Here is a 17915-nt window from a genome sequence, read left to right as displayed (position 1 = left end):
CACGGACCCACCTCTCCAGCCTGTCCAGGTCCCTCTGGATGACATCCCTCCCTTCCAGCGTGTCGACGGCACCACACAACTTGGTGTCATCGGCGAACTTGCTGAGGGTGCGCTCTATCCCACTGTCTGTGTCGCCGACAAAGATGCTGAACAGGGCCGGGCCCAACACAGACCCCTGAGGAACACTACACATCACCGGTCTCCATCTGGACATTGAGCCGTTGACCACCACTCTCTGAGTGCAGCCATCCAGCCAACTCCTTATCCACCGAGTGGTCCGTCCATCACACCCATGTGTCTCCAGTTCAGAGAGAAGGATGTCGTGCGGGACAGTGTCAAAAGCTTTGCACAGTTCCAGGTAGATGATGTCAGTTGCTCGTCCCTTGTCCACCGATGCCGTCACCCCATCATAGAAGGCCACCAAATTGGTCAAGCATGATCTGCCCTTGGTGAAGCCGTGTTGGCTGTCACCAACCACCTCCTTGCTCTCCATGTGCCTTAGCATGGTTTCCAGGAGAATCTGCTCCATGACCTTGCCAGGCACAGAGGTGAGGCTGACCAGCCTGGAGTTACCCGGGTCTTCCTTATTCCCCTTTTAAAAAATTTTGTTTTAAGCCAGAAGAATTATTTTTTTCCTCATATCCAGAAAGGTCAACGCAGTAGCAGGCCTGGCATGAGAGCTAACTACCAGATAGAAAACCAAAAAATTGATACAGTAGAAAAAGAATTAAACCTCATGTGTCTTTATAGTTCTCCAGAATACCAGTCAAGCTAATGAAGAAAAAAATATAATCCCTGTTATCTTTTGAGTCCCCTTGTCTTCTAGAAAGGCCAGCTTCCATCCTTACACCCCAAAAGTTCTGGATAGACAGGAAATGGGGATTTAAAGTACACAGAATAATCAATGCAACGGATTCTGAAATTTCCAGAGCTCTTACAAAGGTATTGAACAAAATATCACAGGTATTGTAAATGGGACCAGACCCCTGTGTTAAACATCAAAGCCTTAAACCAGCGCGGTTGTTTTCTGCGACAGGGTTTTCCTCAATAGGTGTATGAGAACAACTATGCCTTTACCAAAAAGGCAACACGGGGAAATTTTGACAGGAAACCAGCGATCGAGTCTCCTTCAGAATACTTCCACACGGTTTTGAGACTAGCTGCCACTTTCTTTTCTGCTCTGAAGAACAATTAATCACCTACTTTTTCAAATGATCCTGGTCCTGAAGATGCATTTTTCTACCCTGATGATCTGAAATCAATCATATTTAAGGAAGAATTTCTTAAGTTCTCTCAAACAGAATAGGGAAAAAAAACTGTCACAGAAAAGACATTGGCATGAGACTGATTTGTAAAATCTTCAAAATGGAATTACACATGACAGTATGAAATTTATAGAAATATGAACCATCACCCAAGGTTTAAAGCTGCCGTACCCTGTATGTTACGTTCCAGGCGGCGACTTTCAGAGAAACAGGACTCTTAGTACTCAAACACAAACAACGCGAACTTCAAGGCTCAGAAGGGAGGTTCTGGGCTGTGAGAACAGCTCTGCAGACGGGTCTCGACTCAGGAGAGGCTCATCTTCCACAGAACCGAAGAAGTGTTCAGTGAAATTAGACTAGACTTTAACCCCAAGAGTTTCTCTAAGAGATGGAAAACGTTCCCAATCACCGTCATCACAATACTGAATTATTTCTCTAAATACAAAGCTTGTTTTGTCGTCATATTGCCCAGGTACGGGACTGATAGGTGATAACCTGGAAAAGACAAGACAGCAGTGACTGGTGTGGCGTGGATCGAAACGACACCATACGCTGAGAGCCTGCTACAACGTGCTGTGCCTGCTGCCCACAGCACTCTCCTAAACACCAGGCCTGCGTAACGCGTTAGGAGGAGATGCGACCCCTTGCAGCACCATCTTCACCAAAGCTCTAGAGGGAAGAAAGGATTTGAGGTTATACCCTCGGGCACCGGAGTGCCTCCAGTCACAACGTCCGTATGAACTATCCTTGAACCATAGCTGTCTGTAGACACTGCTGGGCACGCGATCGTACAGAACATACCGATTGTCAAATCCCGACACGATTCCATTCAAGGCCTCAGAAGTTTCCTGTACATCTCCATCCTGACAGCTCCTTTTCCAATCACAGGGTTTTGCAGACCCAGTACAAGTTTTAACAAACAGCCAGATTCTAGGAGCACCTTTCAGGAGAAAAAAAAAAAATTAAAAAATTTAAAAAAATAAAAATCACAGACCTGCATGGAGGCAAGAAGAAAAAAAAATCCTACTTCTGCTAACTAAGAACCCAGGCACTGAGTTACTCACGTCCACAATGACATTACCTGCTTTAAGCCTTGGATCTTTATACAGAATGTGACTTGCACACGGGAACACAGGACTTGCTGGGCTTTTCATTCAGCTAAAATACGTCAGTGTATTTTATCCAGTTTATGTTTAGCCATATATAACTACGCTCTGATACACAAGAGCTAGGAAATGGTACAATAATCTCCTGTAGAGGTACACCAACCCATTAACACCAAACGCAGAAACCCGTTTAACGAAGTGTCCCCTTACACACTCAACTCAAAGCTCATTCAACATCCAGATATTTACAGGGCAAAGTTTTGAGAAGCTACAAATCCTTCCAAAGTCACCAGTTACTCAGGAATTATTACAGCTACTGCATACCTCTGTGACGGGGAAGTGGCGGGTTTTGTCACACAGCCCAGCAACACACGGTTACCAAGGCGCTGTAACCGCTGCTGGGGATGCACGGAAGAGCCAAGAGGGAGGCGAAAGCTGCAGAAAGACACTGTGCAGGAATTCTAACGGCTTGGAACCTGAGGGGCCTTAACCTCAGCCGCCTCTGGGACACAGAGCAGCCAGAACATACCCGCGTATCAGCTTGCACGGCCAAAACCAGACTGCAGAACCGCACAAGTAAGAAGCATCGCACCATGAAGTGATAAGAAAAAACTCAAAACGTGACCGGTACAGTCTGACAGGTCAGTAGTGTTGAAGGTTGAGGAAGCCACTATCTTAATACATTTTTTAAATTAGCTTATCATGAAAACAATGACTCGAGGGACATGATTTGCCATGGCTCTCAACAAAACCTATCTTATTCAGCACCATGAATCCAAGATAATCTGCAACAGACAAAACTGAAGGAAACCAAGTTACAGAGGCAGATAATGGTAGTTGTAAAAATCTTATCTTAATCGGTATGGTTGACTTTTAATTACCAGCTGGAGGTTACTATATCACAGATTAAGCGCATCACAGAAGTGGAAGTCCACCAAGACCTTTTTGTACGAGGCTCCATCTGAAGCACCACAGCTATGTGGCATCGAGGACGAGCTCTAGCCTGGAAACAATTTAGTCACATCACGCAGTGCAGAAACCAAACGAGCTTGAGCTGGCTCTGCACAAAACTTCAGCAGCTCTGCACAGCATTCCCAGAGCCAGGAACGTCCCGCAGAGCCAACCTGCATCCAACGCAGCTTGCGGAGCCCAAGTGATCACGGCGCTGCCAAGCCCAAGCACATCCTCTTGGACCTGCCTGCGCAACTCCCGTGTGAGCGACTGAACCCCCCCGAGGAGGACGAAGCGCAGGTGTTTGACCGTCTCGGGTGGAGCAGGGCTGCCCTGAGCTGAAGCGCCCTGCGGCTGCCGGCCCCGGGCCTGTCCCCGGCTGCGCACAGGGAGCCGCTTCCCCCGCTCACCTCGACAAGCCGCTCCTCCTTACCCGAGCTAAGGGAGCCAGTTCGTGTCTTTCTGCACTTTTTCCTGTTTCCCAGCTCTCCTAAGCACACCCGGCACCAGCTGAGGCCCCGGGACTGCTGGGACCCCCCTCACCCCGCCGTCCTCTGGGGGCAGCGGGCCCTGGGGTGCGACCCAGCCCCGGCGCTCCCGCCCTGACCGCCGCGCCCCTCGGGCCCACGTTCGGGGTAAGGGGGGGGGGGGGGGGGGCGGCAGCGCACGCTTCACACACGGGTCGTCCCCACGGCCGATGGGCTGGGCCCCGCCGGGCCCGGCCCGGCCCGAGGCGGAGGAACGGCGCCGGGGGCTCCGCGGGGTGGGGCGGGGAAAGCGCGCTTGGGGCGGGGAGAGGCCGCGGGCTCCCTCCGCGGGCTCTTACCGAGAGGCGGCTCCGCGGCCGGGCCCGGGAGCGCGTCCCGCAGCGGACATGGCAGCAGCTGCGGCCCCGCACCTCCTGGCCCCCGCCCGCCGCAGCGCCGCCCGGAAGCAGCGCGCTCGGCGGCGGAAGTGACGCTTCAGCCGCGGGCGGGATGGCGGCGGAAGTGACGCTTCAGCCGCGGGCGGGGGACCGGGACGGGGGGCGCGGCCTTGCCGATGGCGGCCGCGCGGAAAAGGAAACCGGTGGCGCCGGTGGCGGCCGCCGAGTGAGAGCGGGGAAGCAGGGCTTCGGCGGCCCCGGCTCTGCTGGGGGGCCCCGCTGTGCCTCGCTTCTGGGGTTGCCTTTCTTTCTTTTCTAGATGCATAGGGTCTCTTTGGGCAGCTGCCTTGTTGCTGCAGGTGTTGCAGTGCAAGCTGTTTAAAATAGTTTGTCACTTCTCGGCTCTCGGAGCCGCACGGTGGGGTGTCTGCAGAAAATCGCTCATGTCTGCGGGTCAGGGAGCCTGGCAGTTTTTGTCTGGCGGGGTTTCGAGAGCTCTAGCAGATTTTTCAGAAGTTGTTTCCTCTCTGAAATTACTTCTTTCCCCTTCCCTTGTAGCAGGCCAAAACTTGCTGAGCCTTTAATGTCACTTCTCCCAAGAGTTCACTTGATGATTTAAAAAAATATGTGAGAACATCAGAATGAAGCTGTGTCAGCACGGCACCGAGGCTTTTCCCTTGAGTATAAATACAGAAAAACGAGAAGGTGGGAGAAGTTAAAGGGTAAAGCACTTGGGGAACATTCTTTATTTGAAAGAACTTTTGAGGATCAATTTTATTGCAAAGATAAGCAGAGTAACGCAGCATTGTGGTAAAAGCGAGAAACTAATTCCAGGAACAGAAGCAGAAGCTCAGACTGGTTTTTAGAAACACATCGTTACTGGCTTAATTACTGCAGCTTGTCCTCCTGAAGTGCCCTCGGGGCTTTTTCCTCCACTGAGCCTTTTCCTTAGATGCAAGTTTGTTCTCTGAGCCCACACTGGCCTCACAGCTGTCTTCTGTGGAATAAAGCATGTTGTTTACCCACAGTAAGTAGCCTAAACTGTAAACTCCGTTGCAAGCTTTCCAGGAATCAATAGAAGAAGATAACGCATTTACGGGATCTCCACGTAAAATCCTTTCCTGTTTCCTCTGAGAGCTGCCAGTCTCCATCTGTTCAGTGCTTGAGGGGCGGCGAAGCAAATGAGCTCCGCTATCGCGTGGGGTGGCGAGGGGAAAAGAGGAAAGCTCCAGCCCGGCTGCTGGCAGCAAGAGCTCCTCGGCCAGAGCGAGCCGCCTGGGAAGGAGAGAAGTACAGAGGCAGGTTCCTCCAGCAAGCAGGATTTAGGTTTTTAAATTACAGAAATTGCCCCCCTTGCTGTGTGCTGTGGCTCAGATGACTGCAGATTCAGGGCAAAGCTTTGAAGGTGACTGAGGGCCATCATCGGGGAATCAGCTCTGCTCAGAGGTGCCAGCAGGCGTTCTTTAGGGGTGGCCGTTACTGGAGCAGAGCCCAGGACCAGGAGGAAATGAATTCACATTGTGATCAGATCCTTTCCTCTGCCTGGCACTGGGTCTGGAGCGCGTGGCTGGCCCCGGCAGATGGCATGAGGAAATTAAATGTCTTCGTTCTGTGGCTCGTTTGCACAAGTAAGGATAAAAGCTGCATGAGGATCTTCATGGGATAGATGTGAAGGGCCCATATCTCCACTGAATACAGACAAAGTCTGATACAAACGTTGGTCCCGTTTTTGGAAAGACTTGAGCTGAGCATTCACATTCTCCTTGAACTCTGGTGGGTGTAGGAAGGCTGCTGCCCATGCTTGTGAATAATCAGTATCACAGGTCAGATGCGCTTTTCCTGTCATCAACCAGACCCTCCCATGTAGTTTAGGGAACCAAAAACTGTTGTGAAAACAAGTATGTTCCCTTCCCTGCCCAATTTCCTGTGCTGGGTTGAGCAATGTGGTCAGAAAAGGAACCTCTAGTGTCTCATGATTGGCAGCAGAACTCAGCACCCCTGGAAAGCTGCTTTGCCCTGATTGCAGTGAGGCCTGAGTGCGGGGTCTCCAGTCTTGTCGCGGTGCCTGAATTACGTGTCTGTCAAGTGTGCGGCACTGATTTGCTCAGAAAGTGGCCATGACCTGACCGGATACCTCACTTGCGGCAGGATATCAAGAAGTAGTCAGCTTCGTTCCTTCGTAGCAGAAATAGAAAGGCTAGGGGAAGGAATTATGTACAGCTGCTTGCTAATCCTAATTTAAATAAATAAGAACAAAGATACTGAAGCATTTTACACTTTTTTTTTTCTTACCATAATGCCTTTGCTGACAATAATCTTCAGTTACCTGGAGCCTCCAGAGTGAGACTGGATCTCTGCAGACACATGCAGTCAGCCAAAAATTACTAAACTGAGTGCAAGAGGCCACTGGTTTGTGAGTTCTGCTGTCACACAAGAAGCCAGAGCAGACAATAGTTCCCTTTGGACACAATGCTGAGCTGGGGCTGGGAGCTGAGGCACTGCCAGTTTCTCTTCCTTTCTTTGCCTGCTGGTCCAGCTACTTGACTGGTGCAAGAGCTGGGAGCAAAGGCCAAAGTTCGTAATCGCTGCTCTCAGACATCTGTCAGGTATGGGCCCCAGCAGACCATGCAAGTAAGCAGGAAGGGATCAGAGATGCAGATCTCTGAGGAACTCCTTGGACTACGTCCCTTCTAGCCGCCCAAGAGCTTCTTCAGCTCAGGCTCTCTTCACAGAACCGCGCAAGCTTCTTCGAAAAGTCACTTGATGCTGCTAGCAACTCAGTCTGTTCTTCCAGGAAGTTTAGAAGTCTCTTTCAGCTCTGGTACTGGATTCTTTGTGGGAGCTGGGCAGGCAAAGGTCCAGGGATGGTGCTAATCTGGGCTGACACAATGGATAATTTCAGCGCACTTAGCTTCTAGCTGCTCACTGCAGAGACTCCATGACACATTTCTTTCATGTAAAAGCAGATTGTCTGAGCTGTTCTCAGTGATCATGAGAACATCAGCCCAGGCAGAAGGTGCTTTTCTGCCGGATTATTACAGGTTCCAGTTCTGCCAGTTGTATGTGATAGAGGAAACGAGAGTCCGTTCTTCTATCTAATGAGAAAAAGGAAATGTAATATCCTGGTCTCTCTTGTGTTCCTCAGAGCCTCTTCTGGAGAAAAGACGAGTTGCTAATTCATGCATTCAGTCTGCAATCAGAACAGGGCTGAGCTAGATCCTGATGGCGTCCTCTTGGTGAATGGTGCCCTCAATCACCGTGTCTGTGGTTTGCCTGGAGCACTTGCGACTCCCTTTCATGCTTTTCAGGTTTTCTGAAAGGTGCTTCTGGAACTTCTTGGTGAGGAAGCAGTAGATGATTGGGTCCAACACACAGTTCATGCTCAAGAGGCACAAGGTCACCTGGTGAGCATCATTGAGTTGTTGGCGCAACTGACAGTTTTCCTTCTGCCACTGCTCCAGAACAGTCAGGGTCCAGGGCAGATGCACGACGTGATGAGGTACGAAGCTTATGATGAACACAGCCAGCACTGTGCAAACCATCCAGAGCGCCCTTTGCTTGACGTGAGCATTCTTCCGTGGCTGCGCTGATTTGGAGAACAGGGTCCTGATGATGATGATGTTCCAGCCTAGTATAAAAAGGAAGATTATATAGAAGAGGACGCAGATGATTACATGAATGGTGAGAACAGCTGAAACGTTGCTAGAAGTGTCATAGTGCTCAAAGCACCGCGTTAAATTCTTCGAATTGATCTCCTCCTGATTAGTATTATTGTCAAAAAGGTAATACAAAGAGCTGCCCACTATTATGATCCAGATAGCTGCTGATATGTAGATACCCCTTCTCTGGGTGGTAAACTGAGCAGCTTTAATAGGATTAGTCACAGCTTGGTAACGGTTGTATGTGATGACCATCAGAAAGGCAACAGAAGAGTAGGTGTTAACGAAAAATAAACAGCCGGCCACGTTACAGAGGAACTCGGGCATGAACCAGTCTCCATGGTGGTGATAGTAAATAATCCACATTGGCATCGTAACCAGGAAGAGCAGATCAGCTACTGTGAGGTTCACCATGAATACCTTTATTTCATTGAGTTTCTTGGTGGGGTAAATACGGCTGAAAATCCAGAGCACATAGCAGTTGGCGACAAAGCCCAGAATGAAAATGATGCTGTAGAAAACAGTGAAGAGGTTGTAGCGAAACTCAGAGTCTATGTGGCATGAAATATAGGAGTCGGCGCTGCCTTCAGCACCGCCTTTAGCCTTTCCAGACATCGTGGTGGTGAGTGGGCACGTCCGAAGCAGAATTTCCTGCCGTAGCTTTTCTTCTTACCTAAAACCAGAAAGCATAAAATGAGCTGATTGGTATGGAGCCATTGCAAAGCCAAAACGCACCTTTCATTTTCAGCTGTCTGTGACCGCAGGAGTTCTGCTCCATGCCTTGGCTCCGGCCACAGACAGCTGCCCTTCCCGTTGGTCCTCTCTTTGATCCCGTTGCCACACCACACTCGCCTTTGTGTCTTCTTGTTTGCTGCAGTGCAGATCTGAGATCACTAATTTCTAATCTCAAAAGACTTTTCTGCAGCAAGGTTCTGAGATAAAATCATCTGTTACTCTGCTTCATCTCAAGCTTCTTAATCTTTTACTGTGAGCACACAGGTTTTCTGGGTCTCTTTTTTTCTCTCCTGTGGTTCCTAATCCTTCCTAACTTGCCTACATTTATTTTAACCTAGACATTCTAGAAATGAAACAACATCTGGTAAAAATGTCTCACTAGGACCATTTCCAGAGTTGCCCTCTACTTGTTGTTTTCTGACACTTTCCTCTTTGCACTTGTAAAGATTGTATTTGTTTTCTTAGTTGCAGGCACCATAGGATCTCACATTCACTTCATGGGCGACCAGACACCTCAATTTTTTTACTCAGTGAAGATGTAAAAGATTTGTCACCTACCCTAAAGGGTGATGTTTTGTGGTACATGGTTGGTTTAACTGCAGTTTATTTCTCTTAAAATCTTGGCTGTTATCTATCGTGCCATCATTTTGAATTCACATTGCCATCAAACCAATCTGTCTCCTTTTTCTTTTTTTTTTTCCCCCTACCATTTCTGCATCGAATGCAAGCGTCAGCAGCAGCAATTCTGGACTTTCCTGTGTCGCTGGTGAGGCTGCGGACAGATGCCATCCCTAAAGAGACGCCTTCGGGTTTTTAATATTCTCAGTCCCCACCTCAGTTAGTATTTCTTCGAATTTTGCCTACAGTTTGGACGTATCAAATTCCTGCATCATGTACGTGCTCTTGTCTCAGATTTACATGGGATTCAGTCTAATCCCTTGTATACTTTAAAGTGCTGCTTTTACCACCCAGAGGACATACACGCTTGTCCTTGGCTCTAGCGCCCGTCTCGCGCTGGGCAGACACTCACCGCTCCGTGACACAATCCTGCAGATCTGCTTGTTTTTCTCTCCCTCTTCCTTCACGGGAAGATAACAGACTAGAGCACGTGAAGCAGTTTGAGAGCCACCGCCGAGGACACTAAGTTGCTCACTGATGGTAACCTTGTGGGTTTGTAACCTAATTTACAGAACGTGGTGGTTTTCCTTGAGAGTGAGTAAACTGTACCAATAGTCACGAAGCCTAAACTTCTTGCACGAGTTATGATGGGAACGCCGGGTACTACGTAGGGTAATGTGCTTGCCTCAGCTCTGCCAGCCCCACCCGTAACAAGCTTTTTGCCCCAAAGACTGCTGCTTCCTGAGAAGGCACCCCCCTCACTCAAGACTTTCTGGATCTTCCCCAGCAGCAGACGGTGGCATGACCACCCATCTCAGCCTCTCTGAGTTGAGTCACTTTTTGTGCCCATGTGCTGTTGCTTCCTCATTCAGACATACGCAATTTTCCTCTGTGAATGAGGAAGTCAGCTCTAGCTCAAGAAAGCTCTCCTTTTCTTCAGAAAACTCTGCAAACCCCTTGGTACTTCTTCCTAGTTGTTAGGAGAGGAACGCAGTAGTCATCTTCCCAAGCCTGTCGCTCCTCACCCCTCACAGGTCCACCAAGAAGATGACAACTACAGACATCCTCAACTTGTCCTTGGACCTTCACAGGCTGCCGCGTGCTGGGCTGCACTGGGGTTTGAGTGTCTTTAAACTCAGTCTTCCAGCCATGTTCCGTGTGAATTAGCAAGTAGCTGTGGCAGGACTGGCAGTTGGCCAGATGAGACGTATCTGTCCTCTTTTACCTTGCTCTCTGCCACCCTGCTGAGAACACACTGATCTCTAAAGACTAGGTGGTGGTAGCCAGGAGGTGAGGATGTGCTGGGCTATGACATCTCGGGGTCTGGCACATCCCTGAGGAGGAACATGTTGGAGGGGTCCCGGAGCAGGCAGGGGCCCATGCTCTGTTCCCTTTGATTCATGCAGAACCCGAGGCAAGTCATACTGGTCATCTCACGGAGCTGTTTCCACCCCCTCATCTAGGTATGAAAAGTCATAATTGTCACAACATGGCCTGAAATAAATGCCCGTGTCTGAACCCAGCTCTCCCACCGTGTCTGAACCCAGCTCTCCCACCCACTAAGGGACCCTCTCTGGTAAGGGCACCTCTCAGCGCAGGAAGGCACCTAGCAGGTGCAGACATTGAGGGAATGGGTGAGGCTGCCCAGGGGCAAGAGAGACTAGTGAGGAGCTTGTGTTTTATACATTATTCTGATGTTAGAATAAGAAAAAAGAAATAAAAAAAAGAAGTCCTAGTTACCTAAGATCATTATCGAACTTAAGTTTTTTTTTCAAATCTGCATCCTAAACCCGCTGTTTTCTCTGCCCACTTCAGCAAATAGTTCTTGTGCTTGCAATTATCTTTGCAATAAAAGATGCTTTATCAGTGTAGCGCCAGACCTGAATATACCCAGAATGGGGGGAAAAAAAGATGATGCCTCCCACTGTCAGCATTCACTAGGAGGAAAGAAGTGCCCACATCCAAAACGTAGGCGCAACGTATTCACAAGTCCCTTTAGGCTGTGCCATGGGGCACTGGCCCTCTGCCTCTCCATTTCTGGTGCTGTGCGTGGGCATGGCAGCCTCCAAACTTTGCCCAGGAGCTCTGGTGGAGTCTCCAGCCTGCCCATCAGCTGCCATAATTTAGCAGATGGGCTGGAAGGGAGAGCGAACCTGCACGTCCCCCTCCACCGCAAAGCCCGGCACAGAAGATGGATTTGAGCTAAGGGGCTGTGCTCTGACCTGGAGAGGTGACTGCAAGGACGTGCTCTGCGTTGTGAAGTCTGCTGCAAAGGTGTCTGTGGCAAAGGCGGGCGGTGGGAGGTGGCACGGCTGCCTCCTGGCCCCAACAGCACTCGGCAGAGCTCATCTGTCTTTGCATGAGTAGGCTGAGCACTGCCAATGCCAAGGTCACAAGAGAATTGTCTTTCCCTTCTCGCTTGTCAAGCCAGATAGTCTACAAAATACAGCTAGGAGAGAGCATGGCACCATTGCCCACTAAATTTACTTAACACCCACTTCCCTCCTCAGCCCGAAGAACTTGAGCTCACGTCTCCCGGATACTTGTGAGATGTGCTGAGCCCTAAACTCCGGCGTGTCGTATGGGGGATTCACTCAGCCTCTCCTGTGGAAGCGGTTCCCCTTTGTGTAAAACACAGAAATATTCTCCATGCCAGCAGAAGGGAGAAGAGGCGCAGTGGTCAGGGTGAGGGCTGGCGGGTGTGGGTTCTGTCCTCTGCTGCCGCAGGCTGTCCTGCCTCACCAAAATCCCTGGCGACTCCAGCCCAAGCCACCACCTTGTACGCTAACACACCGGTCGATAATCCCAAGCGTTTAATGTCATCAGCTCCATCGTATGCAGAACTGGAGGTGGAGTAACTGGCCGCACCGTAGCACGTGGCCAGAGCAACTGCGGGCTCTGCTCCCAGTCTACACTCTCCCACACACTGTGCTCTCCAATAAAGATTTACTGGCTCATGGCTGCAAGGTGCAAAGACGACGCTAACACAAGCTGTGCCATCAGCAAAAGCATCTTCCAGGAGGAATAGTACTAATAAAGTATATTTTATCCTTACCACAGTCGAAAAGTTTCAGCACGAGACGTCCCTCTTCAGCTTTAGCAGACCAGTGATGGATGTTTTACTGAGGATGCTCTGTCTTCTTCCAGACGCTGTTTTCTCTGACCTCGGGCTGGAAGGTCTCCACGCAGGCAGCTCTCAAGAACAGGACACCAGAATAGGAGCAACTGCAGCATGACTGCAGAGTCACTAGAGAAGAGGAAACGTGTGACATCAGCTTAAAGGAAATGAGAAATAAAATAAGTTGTAGAGGAAAGGCAATTAACCACAGCAAAGATCTGGAAAGTCCTTAAAGCTATTTCCTCAAAGTATCTCCACTTCTGATGATCCTGAAAGAGGGCAAAGTTGGGATTTTCCTCTAAAGGAATCCACTCCCTCTCCCTGGGTAGATCTGGGATGAGACACCATTTGAACATCATTCTTCCAAACAGAGAAATGGCAAAAGCCAGAACTTTCACTTAATAACTTCGAGGAAAGGAAGTGCCAGGAAACTCGTAGATCCCATGGACAGACTCATTCCCTAGCGGAGCCTCCTTCAGACTTGTGTTGAGGCTAAGCAGACGCAGGAACCCAGCCATGCCAAGTCTCCTTTTGTCTCAGGGACCTTCAGCAGACACTGAGACACCGCAGCACGGCAGGTCTTCACCTGGCCCATCCTCCTTCACGTCCTGACCACCATTATTTGTGGCAGCCTGAAGACCACTCATCACAGTGATGCAAATTGGTGGGGTGCTCAGGTGTGACAAGCAAAGTCGCACACATGGTCCCAGCTAAGCCGTAAATCCTGAGCTGTAGCTGCCATGCAGATGGTTGACCTGCCCTCCATGCAGACCCTGCTCTTACAGATGTGAGCTTGGAGCACTTGCACCATGTCCTGCACAAACCTCACGCCTGCAGGAACTGAAACACCGACTCTGATGCCTGGGTTCAGTGTGAAGAACGTAGGAATGGAACCATGAAGTCCATCACCAGACCAAAGAGGTGCCTGAGCCTGCAACGAGGCTGCTGCTGAACAACATGGGCCCAAGTGGAAGCAGAAAACATCGGTCCACAGTGGTGCTCCCCTGGGAAGGCTGGCTTTCCTGGCTCTCCTCGTGAAATGCCATCTATGGCAAACAGCCCATGGTACGCCCTGGCCATCTCCATGCTGTGAGGAGCCCCAGAGACCCCCATGGTGTGGTGTCATATCTTGGGACAGGCACTAGGAACAGGCTGAGGGCTATATCTCCTGGGCCACACTAGCTGAGGCCACCAGCCGACCTTCTCCAAGAGCCAGGAGCTGGCACGAACCCTGGGACACCTTCAAGTCATGCTTTTGCTGTTGTGCTGGGGAGCTCTGGCTCCAAGCTGGGACACAGCAACCTCCTCATCAGCTGGGGAGATGGGGCACTGGTGGAGGGAGGCAAGGTGGACGGCAGCAAGGTGGCTTGCCTGGCCTCAGGCATCTGGAGGCAATGGGGTGCGCGGCACCGGGGGAGCCGGTGCGGTGCCAGAACACACCCTGTGTCCACGCTGGCGGCTGGATGTCCCCAGCCAGGGCCAGGCAGGGCCCCAGCACTGATCTGGGCTGCTTTGCCTGGGTCAGCTCTTTGCTGGTGCTTCTTCTTCCACCGGGAGCCCCAGCCGAGCCCCCGATCTGGCAGGGCGTTGTGCAAACCAGGATGTCCTGCTGCTCCGCGCCCGCGCAGGGGAAGCTCCAGAACACCCAGACCTGCGGGGAGCCCACAGCTGGCACCACAGCTGGACGTGCCCTGAGCTGCTGTGGGATCATTCCTCTCCCCGACAGCCACAGCACGGGCTGTCCAAGGACCTCTGCCATAACGTGTTTAAGATGGGGAAAAACAGAAAAAAAAGAGAAGATGTGAAGACGCTGAGCAGGGGCAGAGCGGGGGAGGCGCGAGCCTCGTGGGCCTTGCACCCCTCACCCTCTGGCCTCCCACCGGGAGGTGACTGGGCCTGACTCGACCCGGCCTGGCTGAGAGAAGTGGAGAGGAGATGAGATGTGGAGAGAACCTGAGAGGCGTCTGCCTGCCTGTTGTGAAGGATTTCTGGTGAGAGGAACGGCTGCAGACGCCAAGGGCAGTGCAGAAGGAGGGGGAGCAGCAATGCGGCTCCTGCCCAGAATTCCCCTGCAGCCCGTGGTGATGGCCATGGTGGAGCAGGTTGTCCCCCTGCAGCCCAGGGAGGCCCACGGAGGAGCAGAGATCCCCCCACAGCCCGGGGAGGACCCCACGCCGGAGCAGGCGGGTGCCTGAAGGAGGCTGTGGCCCGTGGAGGCCCCGCTGGGGTAGCCGTTCTGGAGGGACTGCACCCCGTGGAAGAGATGACCCACGCCGGAGCAGTTCCACGAAGGGTTGTGGCCCGTGGGAGGGACCCCACGCTGGAGCAGGGGAGGAATGCGAGGAGTTCTTCCCCCAACGAGTAAACAGCGACGTAAAGTGACATGTGATGGACTGACCGTAACCCCCATTCCCTCTTCCCCCCTGTGCTGCTCAGGGGATGAAGGTGGTAGAGATAACTGAAATGAAGTTAAGCCTGGGAAGAGGGTGGGAGGGAAGTTGTTTTGTTCTCTGTCTCATTCTCCTGCTTTGGTTTTTGACTTTTTCCCAAGTCGAGTCTGTTTTGCCTGTAACGGTAACTTTAAGGATCTCTCCCTGTCCTTATCTCACACCTCGAGCCTTTTCCTTACATCATCTCCCCCTGTTCTCTCGGAGGGTGGGGGCAGTGAGAGAGAGACTGCATAGTCTGGGTCAAGTGGGGCTGAACTACAGCACCACGTCAGGGTGACCCGGAGGGCGAGACGAGGTCCTGCACTGGCGTTACAGATCTGTGCTGGGACGGAGGGCGCAGCAGTCCCCTTCCCTCCACCACCCGCGTCCTCCCTCCTTCCCCTTCCCCATCAGCCTGTAAAGATGGACCGAGGAACCTGACCCTTCGTGGAGCAGAGCGAGCCCCAGTTATGCCTGTAAGACTGCTGCTGGGAGCTGCAATTAAGAACAAAATAGAAGCATGCTAATGAGGCTGGCTGGGAGCCAGTCGGTGCCTTTGGGAAGAGCAGCCAGTGAGGATGCCTGGCCACGGAGGGAAGGGAGCGCTCGCAAAGGCTGTAGCAACGGCCAAGTAAGGCTTGCTGTCCTGCTGCTGCCAAGCTCTTAGAGGAAATGAAAGCCCGGAAGATTTTGGGCTGGGCAGGAGCTCTCGTCAGAAATCTTCATCCTTCCTCTGCCCAGCCCTGTGTTGGCTCGGCCGCTGGTGGGGCCCATGCACGTCAGCAAAAAAGATCTTTCATAAAACCCAGAGAACCAACCCACAAAAACATAGCACGTTCAGTGGTGAAGGACACGGAGAGGCGTGACGGGTGGAAGCTCTAGCAGTGGCACAAGCTTTACTTTCTGATGTGAGCACTCGCACTGGAGTCAGACACCTCTGACTGCCCCGAGCTTGGACCTGACCCTGCCCGTGCTGGCCGGTGCCTGCTCGCCGCTCTCTGGATTTCCTCATTTTTCAGCTTTGCCTCAAATGCTCAGGGCGGGCCTCGAGCTGTTGAGATTCACAGAAATGCCCAGGACAAACGCCTGGTCACGCACACTGGCCTCTCCATCACCTCCATTTTCAGCTCTTGCATTTAAAGTGTGAAAAATAGAAGGGGACGCAGATTCAGCGCTCCAGTACCAAGGCAACAGAGAAAGGGTGAGAGTCGTCCTCCTCCCCGCTCCCGAACTGCCGCATGTCTGTTTTGCATCGACGGGTCGTTACCCCCGTACAGCGCACACGCAGCCAGCGCTCCTCCCTCTTGCATCCCGTCCAGCCCGGGGCCTCTGTTCCCCGGCTCTCCTGGGACTGCTGCCTGTTTGCGAGAGAGTAACTTCGAATCCGGTGTGAGGCTGCGTTTTGTTCGCGGTGGCTTACGAAGCGGTCCTGGCGGGTTTCGGCTGCCCTGTTCTCAGGGTGATTTACCACTCCTCCACTCCGGGGGGTGCACGCAAAGTCTGAGAACACTGAATGCCGTGCAAGCCAAGCTAAAAAAGAAAAATCTTGACCTTGCCTTTACTTTATCAAGCAAACTTGCAATCTAATACAAAGTAAATGAGCTTCTTTTTTACTATAACTGATTCCCATGCGATGCTGGTAACTAGTACTGATGGCACTTGAGGTGGTTGTTTTATCAGGACGCTGGATCCCGGAGCAGCTCTTCCCACTGACGTTCCCGGGAATAACGCCGTGCACGCTGGCTGGTAGGCAGCGGGCTGTTCCCCTTGGTTCTGGCACCGTGTCAGCACTCTCACGGCAAGTGTCCCTCTCTGGCGTGTTTCCCTGGGCTCTTTTTCTTCTGAGATGGAGCCCGTTAGCAAAATACCCACTTTTGATGACCACATATAAATTTTGCAGGTATCAGAAACTTTTTGTTTGTTTGTTTGTTTTGAAAATATAGAATTATAAGCAAATGTCCTGAAATCTCTTTCCAACAGCAAAACTGCACGCCGTTAGTGGAGAAGAGCTCTCTGGGGAGCAAAGAGAGGAGCAGCGTTTTAGCTGACAGGCTCTGCGCGTGCTGCTGACTGCGCTGCTCAGTGACCAGAGCAGTAACCGGGGACAAGACAAGACACCAACACGGAGCTTGTGAAAGCGCCAGCCCCTGCCACCAGGCTTAGGATTGTGTGGTGAAGCAGCATGCAGGACTGGCGCAGAGGTGAGCGTGATCCCCGCCAGTCCCGGTCACCAGGACGCGTTCTCGAGTGCCAGGACGTGTCTTTGAAAGGACACGAAGTTCCTTTCGAGCCAAAGCGGCTGATGATCTGGCGCTGAGCGTTATTGTCTGTGAGTTTCCACTACTCCTCTCACACCCTCTGCACAATTTCCTTTTGGTTGTTGCGGGAAAGAAATGCTAAATATACTTTGTAACTTTCCCCTGCAAGCATTTCAGAGCCCAGGACAGCCCAGGACAGCCCAGGACCTTGTTACCAACTCTGCTGGAATGCGCCCTGGGGCTCGGGTTGCTCAGCACGGAAATACAGCGGCAAGAGCCCCTCCTGGGGCAGTGAGCAGTGACGCTTCCTGGTAGCCATCTGGCAACTGCAGAGATGGGGCACAGCGCCTGCCGCTCGCTGTGATGCCCCTGGGATAAGCCAGCCCGGCAGGAAATGGCTCCGGCAGCAGTGAAGCGGGAGGAAGGTCCATGGCAGGGCCCCTCACCTCACTTTGTAGTGGCCAAGCAAAGCCGGGGTCGTTCTCGCTGGCACCCAGGGGTGGGACAGGACCCAGAGACAAGGACAGTCCCCGTCCCCATGGCCCCAAAGGCAGTGGCGGCGCTAGCCTGACTCGTGCCGTCACCACGCACCTCGTCCCTGTTTGCTGGGCGTGGGGAGCGAGCACGCACCTTCCCAACACACCGGGATGGGCGGGACGAGGGTGGCTTTGAAGCCGCTGGAGCTGTCTGAAATGCCACAGCTCAGAGATCCAGTGGGGACGCACAGCCAGCCTGTGTCCCGAGACATCCAGACGCAGAAGGAGCCTGTGGAGCTCGGGGAAGGAGGCCAGCACCCTGGGAGAGCGAGCAGAAGGGAAAGAAGCCTCTTACCTCAGGGTCACAGAGCACCTCGCCCAGCAGCTCCCAGCCCACCAGGTCCCTGTCAGAAGTGCAGTCCCTGAGGCCGAGCG

At 52.1% G+C, this 17915-nt stretch overlaps 2 protein-coding genes across 2 annotated transcripts in view; both read right to left on the bottom strand.

Moving 5' to 3' along the window:
* Positions 1–4257, bottom strand: part of EYA3 (EYA transcriptional coactivator and phosphatase 3) — a 60255-nt gene extending 55998 nt beyond the window's left edge. Inside the window, exon 1 of the mRNA XM_086765221.1 lies at positions 4149–4257. The gene's annotated coding sequence lies outside the window, so the exon portion shown is untranslated. The remainder of the gene's footprint in view (positions 1–4148) is intronic.
* A 645-nt stretch (positions 4258–4902) lies between these two features.
* Positions 4903–17915, bottom strand: PTAFR (platelet activating factor receptor). Its single transcript, XM_086764902.1, has 3 exons — positions 17836–17915; positions 12255–12446; positions 4903–8519 (listed from the first exon to the last, which is right to left on the bottom strand). The coding sequence occupies exon 3, from the start codon at positions 8459–8461 to the stop codon at positions 7400–7402; it is 1062 nt and encodes a 353-aa protein (XP_086621028.1). The 5' UTR covers positions 8462–8519; positions 12255–12446; positions 17836–17915; the 3' UTR covers positions 4903–7399.

Source organism: Chlamydotis macqueenii, chromosome 22, assembly GCF_036417535.1.
Source record: "Chlamydotis macqueenii isolate bChlMac1 chromosome 22, bChlMac1.mat, whole genome shotgun sequence".
NCBI classification, from domain to species: domain Eukaryota; kingdom Metazoa; phylum Chordata; class Aves; order Otidiformes; family Otididae; genus Chlamydotis; species Chlamydotis macqueenii.
The sequence above is the reverse complement of the archived record's forward strand: the minus strand, read 5'-3'. Positions and strand labels throughout refer to the sequence as shown.